Raw genomic sequence first — 6667 nt, forward strand, 5'->3', positions numbered from 1 at the left:
AGGGAGGGAAGGGAGGGAGGGAGGAAGGAAGGAAGGAAGGAAGGAACGGAGGGAGGGAGGGAGGGAGGAAGGGAGAGAGGGAGGGAGGGAGGGAGTGAGGGGGGAAGAAAGAAAACTGAGATTAGAGCATTTCACCACCCTTAATTTTGAATATTTATAGTAAAAATCCAGCTAAGAGAAAGGGAAGTTGATAGGGAAAAATGGCTATAAAATCTGACCAGATAGAAATGATAAAACTATAAGACTGAAAAACATAAATACTTTTGTCTCCTTTTTTGTTCAGTCATTTTCAGTTGTGCTTGACTCTTCTTGATCCCATTTAGGGTTTTCTTGACAAAGACACTAAAGGGGTTTGTCACTTTCTTCTACAGCTCAAATGACGGAAATGAGGCAAAAAGAGTGAAGTGACTTGCCCAGGAGTCACAAAGCTAATAAGTGTCTGAGGCTAGATTTGAACTCAAGAAGATGTCTTTCTGACTCCAGGCCTTGCACTTTCCCTGCTCTACCACCTAGCTACACTAAATGAAAATGTCTTGCAGCTACTTAAAATCAGTTCTATCTATCATATATATATATATATATATATATGCGCACTAACTTGCTAACCATTTTTGTTTATCAAAAAGGAAAAAAAAAATCTTACTGGAAGAGTATTATACACTTAATAGTACTTGCCTGTATCTTCATCCTCAGAATCAGAATCAGAATACATGTCATCATAATACTTTGATAGAACCATTGAAGTTTTCACAGTCCCTAAGGAATTACCTATTTTTAAAAATGAAAAGCCAGGAGTAAAAAAAATTGTTACAAGTGGATTTATCCCATTCAAAGAGGAATCCAATCACATAAACTATAAAAATTAGGGAAAGAAACTCTGACAGGGGTCTAATTACTCAAATATACAAGGAGTTAAACCAATTGTATAAAAAAATAAAGCCATTCCCCAATTGATAAATGGGCAAGAGATATTAATAGGCAATTTTCAGATAATGAAATCAAAACTATCAATAAGCACATGAGAAAGTGTTCTAAATCTTTAATAATTAGAGAAATGCAAATCAAAACAACTCTGAGGTATCATCTCACACCTAGCAGATTGGCTAAAATGAAAGAAGGGGAGAGTAATGAATGCTGGAGCGGATGTGGCAAAAGTGGGACATTAATGCATTGCTGGTAGAGTTGTGAACTGATCCAACCATTCTGGCTGGCAATTTGGAACTATGCTCAAAGGGCTATAAAAGAATGCCTGCCCTTTGAGCCAGCCATACCATTGTTGGGTTTGTACCCCAAAGAGATCATAGATAAACAGACTTGTACGAAAATATTTTTAGCCGTGCTTTTTGTGGTGGCAAAAAAGTGGAAAATGAGGGTATGCCCTTCAATTGGGGAATGGCTGAACAAATTGTGGTATATGCTGGTGATGGAATACTATTGTGCTCAAAGGAATAATAAACTGGAGGAATTCCATGTGAACTGGAAAGACCTCCAGGAATTGATGCAGAGTAAAAGGAGCAGAGCCAGAAGAACATTATACACAGAGACTGATACACTGTGGTAAAATAGAATGTAATGGACTTCTGTACTAGCAGCAATGCAATGACCCAGGACAATTCTGAGGGGTTTACGGAAAAGAATACTACCCACATTCAGAGGAAGAACTACAGGAGTGGAAACAGAAGAAAAACCACTGGTTGAACACATGGGTTGAGGCGGACATGATTGGGGATGTGGACTCGAAACTACCACACCAATGCAACTATCAACAATTTGGAAATAGGACTTGATCAATGACACATGTTAAAACTAGTGGAAATACGCATCAGCCATAGAGGGAGGGGGGAAGCTCAGAGGGTGAAGGGGAAAGTAAGAGCATGAATTATGTAACCATGTTAACTTTTCTAAAAAATAAATATTAACAAATGTTTAAAAAAAATTAGGGAAAGAAAGTATTCTACCAAACTCCTCCCACAATACAAATAAGATTCTGATATATAACTAAAAATCAGTCCAGAGTGAATCACATTTTATCCAAGGACTTAGTATCAAAATGATATCTCCTTAGCCCAATATGGATCAGTGTTACAGAGTAATTGTTAGAATTCACAGGGCCATTTACTATTATTAAATCAAAATGGAAAAGTCTTTGAAAAACTTAAACTATTAAGAATATCCAGGGGGCAGCTGGATGGCTCAATGGATTGAGAGTCAGGCCAAGAGACAGGAGGTCCTAGGTTCAAATCTCGCGTCGGACACTTCCTAGCTGTGTGACCCTGGGCAAGTCACTTAACTCCCATTGCCTAGCCCTTACTGCTCTTCTGCCTTGGAACCAATACATAATATTGATTCTAAGATAGAAGGTAAGGATTTTTTTTAAATTAATTAATTTTTAAATAATTTTAAAAAGAATATTCATGGGACAAATTTCCAGGAGAAGAAAAATAAGGAAATCGAGTATGGTAAATCCTGATATCTTCTTTATACAAGTAGGTCTTTCTGAGCTTTTCTTTTTCCCTCTCTGCAACATTATCCTATTCCAAAACCAAGTCTAGCAAGTAAATAATATAAAAGTAAGTATCATTTGTATCCTTGCAACAATAGAGAAAAAATTGCTATGGGTAATGAATGACAAATATCAGCTAAATCACTAGAAAAAAAATTTTTTGACTCAGCTATCTAAACTAAGTGTTTAAAATACCAAGTTGAAGATTTACCTGTTTCTATTGATGACAACTTATCTTCCATTGTTTTTATGGTGGAATTTAATTCAGCTTCCATTTCTTTTTCAAATTCATCTTCACTGGATGATTCACTTTCACCAGTAAGACATTCTCTGATAAGTTTTCGCTTTTGGTCAGGAGTGCCATGTAAAAGCACATCTACTTCATCTTCAGAACTAATATTTAAAAACAGACAATTAGCAGTATACAAGTACACTGAAGATTTGTAGTAGAGCTTACTTAAAGGCACAGTAAGCAGAGATACAAGGTAATCAGTCAACAAGCATTTATTAATCAGCTAATATATGAGAATAAAAAGAAAGGTAAAATACAGTCCCTGCCCTTCTGGAGCTCACAATATAATGGTGGAGTAAAAAATGGCATCTAGGTTGTCAGCCTGGGGACCTGGAAGAATGGTGGTATCCTTAACAGTAACAGAGAACTTTGGAAGATCAGAGGGTTTGGAGAAGAAAGATGAATTCAATTTTGGACTTTAGGTTTAAGATGCCTGCAGGATATCCAAGAGGCAATTGTCGGTATCCAAATACTGGAGGATTAGCAGAGAGGTTAGGGATGGATAAGTAGATCTGAGAATCATTGGCATAGAAATGATCACATGGAACTGATGAGATCACAAAGTGAAGTAGTATAGAGGGAAAAGAGAAGAGGGCCCAGAATTGAGTTCTGTGGGTCACTCACTTACAACAGCATGACTGGAATAAAGATCCAGCAAAGGCAGAGAAGTCTAGAAGGAGAACTAAAAGAAAATAGGAATTAAAAAAATGTAATAGAATCTTGATTAGCACTTTCAACAAGTTAATTTTCTGTCTTCTCTTTGCTAATGTTTCCCCAACCAGCCTCATAAATTAAAATAGAGATTTTAAGACTATAAATTAAATTAATTTTCAAGAAGAAATTAAATGTAAAAATTCTTTTCTACAAATTTTGTTCATAATTAAATCAATTATTAGGGGATATTTAATCAACATATGAATTATACAGGCTCTCTGCTTCTGTCTTCTGGAGTTTTTTTTTGTTTTTTGTTGGTTTTTTTTGTTTGTTTTTATTTAAAAATTTTTTTCCATGTTTACATGATTCATTTTCTTTCCCTCCCTTTTTCCCTCCCAGAGCCAACAAGCAATTCCACTGGGTTGTACAAATGTTATTATCACTTGACATCTATTTCTATATTATTCATTTTTGCAATAGAGCAATCTTTTAAAGCCAAAACCCCAAATCATACCCAAATAAACAAGGCATAAGTCTATGTTTTTCTTTTGTGTTTCTACTCCCCATAGTTCTTCCTCTCAATGTAGACAGTTGTCTTTCTCATAAGTCCCTCAGGAATGTCCTATATTATTATATTGCTATGGAGTATATACAATCTTGAGTCCAAATTTTGGTGGGAAGGGCTGGGAGAGCTGAATAAATAAAACTTGATATTTCTGACTAATACAGTTTTAGATTTATTTATATAGAGATTCCATTTTCAAAGTATTTTTGCAAACATTTAATTTCATTAGTGTAGGACTGTTTCATTTTTGTCTTTATATCCAGCACCCAGCATAATATACACAGCAGGCACTTAACTGCTTGTTAATTGAGCCTCATAAGGGCCTGGTGAGGTAGAAAGTACAGCCAACATCAGCTCTCTTTTACAGAGTAACACATTAGATTCAGAAGGGGTCAGGGACAAGTGAAAGATAAGCACAATGTGACAATAATGAAATAGGAACATTTAAACCTGATCATCTGGTTCTAAGTCCAGTATCGTTTCTACTGTACAAAATGCTTCTTTTTAAAAAGAAAAATCTTATTTTTGATGCCTTTTATATTTATCCTAGCTAAATGGTCCAGTGATAAGAATACTAAACTGAAGAGTCAGGAAGATTTGAATTTAAGTTTTCTGTCTCATACAGATAATAGCTGTATGACCCTGGGCAAGTCACTAGATTCTTTCAGCCTTGGTTCATTCACCAGTAAAACAGGGATGATAATAATAGCACCTATCCCACGAAGGCTATAATGAGGATCAAATGAGATGATATATGTAAAATACTTTATAAACTGTAAAGTACTGTATAAATTCTAGTTTAAATACAACACCCACATAATATCTTTTCAGTCTTACCCACCTAGTTCATCAAAACTAACAGCTATGGGGACAGCTAGGTGGCTCAGTGGATTGAGAGCCAGGCCTAGAGATGGAAGATGCTAGGTTCAAATCTGGGCTCAGACACTTCCCAGCTGTGTGACCCTGGGCAAGTCACTTGACCCCCATTGCCTAGTCCTTACCACTCTTCTGCCTTCAAACCAATACACAGTATTGATTCTAAGATGGAAGGTAAGGGTTTAAAAAAAAAAAAACTAACAGCTATATCCACTGGTTCTAAAAATATGTGCAACAGTTCACATCCATAGTCTGCTGGCCTTACATAGTCTGATTGAACTTTTGGATACTATGAAATTTGCAGTATCATTTATAAATTTTACTCAGCCAGGCTTAACTAGTTTCTTTCACCTCAACTTACTGATACTGCAGCTACCCTGGTACCTGAAAGTCCTTAAAACAATGCAAGGAGGTACAATAAATAAAAAAGCATCAGGACTGGAATGAGGAAGAACTTACTTCAAATCTAGATTCTGACGCTGACTAAGTGTGTAACCCTAGACAAGTTATTTAACCTGTTTGCCTCAATTTTCTCAACTGTAAAATGAAGATAATAGCAGCACCTACCTAGCAAGGTTGTGGTGAGCATCAGATTAAGCAATATTTGTAAGGTGCTTAGCCCCCTTGGCACACAGGAAGGCACTTTATAAATTATTATTCCCCTCTCATCTCACACCTAAACTACTGCAACAGCCACAAGTCTCTCCTTACTCCAGTCAAACCTCTACTCAGCTGACAAACATCTTCCTAAAACACAATTTTGATCATGTTACCACTCTCCTGGGGCTCCTCTCCCCACATTCCATCAACTCAAATGGGTCCTAATCATCAAGATAAAATATAAAATCCTCTTTTTGGCATTTAAAGTCCCTCATAACCTGTACCGTTCTAGTCTCCACCATATATCCACAATTCAATGACAAAGCTGCTACTTTCAAAAAGCATTCCATTTCCCAATTCTGTGAATTTTCACTAGCTGTACCCATATGCCTGGTATTCTCTTCCCTCTTAATCTCTGCCTCCTGGCTTCTTTCCATTCCCAACTAAAATCTCCCTCTCTGCAAGAAGCCATTTATTTCTGATCCATCTAAGACAATCACCAGTTTATCAGGAGCCGGAACTGTCTTTTGCCCTTTTATCTCCAGGGCTTGGCACAGCGACAGACACGGGAGATGCTTGTTGATTTGGCACCTTCAGACTGTGTTCCCAACTATCCCCTTGCTTTTTCAGCTCAGGAGACTCCCTCCCTCTCAGCTGGGTGTTTTCAGAGGCTATTCCTCAAGAAATACTCCCAAGATCCCCCACTGCCATCACCAGATGTCAAGGCAAAGCCAAAGGATTCCTGGGCCACACATCAGGGACCCAGGGTCACCTCTCACCAGAAGGTGAACAAGAATCTCCTCGTTGGTGTCTCCGGGTCTGATCCTAAAAACGGCCAGGGAGGCGGCGGACGCTCGTTCGCTCGCTTCCTTCCCGAGGTCCCATTTCTTTTTTGAACGGCTCGAACAGTAATCAAGTTTCCAGCATCAAGCCGGCATCTGCCTTTGAGCTTAGCCCTGGTCCATTCTGGTACCGTGTAGATACAAGAAAGTCCGACCTCGATAACCGCGAAGGCCCCACGTTAGACCTACCTACTCAAAGCTGGTTCTTCATCGCTGGGTTCTTCAACTACATACGGATCATCATCTTCAGAAAGCGGGTTCATGGTGAGCCGGGCCGTGGCCTAGCACGGAGTCCGAACGAATCCACAGAGCTAACAGATAGAAGTCCTTCCTAC

At 38.1% G+C, this 6667-nt stretch overlaps 1 protein-coding gene across 5 annotated transcripts in view; it reads right to left on the minus strand.

Moving 5' to 3' along the window:
- Positions 1–6667, minus strand: part of LOC123237647 (E2F associated phosphoprotein) — a 35632-nt gene extending 28965 nt beyond the window's left edge. For 3 of the 5 annotated variants that reach the window (XM_044664708.1, XM_044664706.1, XM_044664705.1), the window contains exons 1-3: positions 6522–6667; positions 2715–2896; positions 676–768 (exon numbers count right to left, since the gene is read on the minus strand). In XM_044664708.1, coding sequence (XP_044520643.1) covers positions 676–768; positions 2715–2896; positions 6522–6595 — 349 coding nt within the window. In that variant the 5' untranslated portion in view covers positions 6596–6667. Of the gene's footprint in view, positions 1–675; positions 769–2714; positions 2897–3423; positions 3478–6521 lie in introns of all 5 variants that reach the window. The other 2 variants (XM_044664704.1, XM_044664707.1) reach the window with 2 other exon arrangements.

This window comes from Gracilinanus agilis, chromosome 2 (assembly GCF_016433145.1).
Source record: "Gracilinanus agilis isolate LMUSP501 chromosome 2, AgileGrace, whole genome shotgun sequence".
NCBI lineage: Eukaryota > Metazoa > Chordata > Mammalia > Didelphimorphia > Didelphidae > Gracilinanus > Gracilinanus agilis.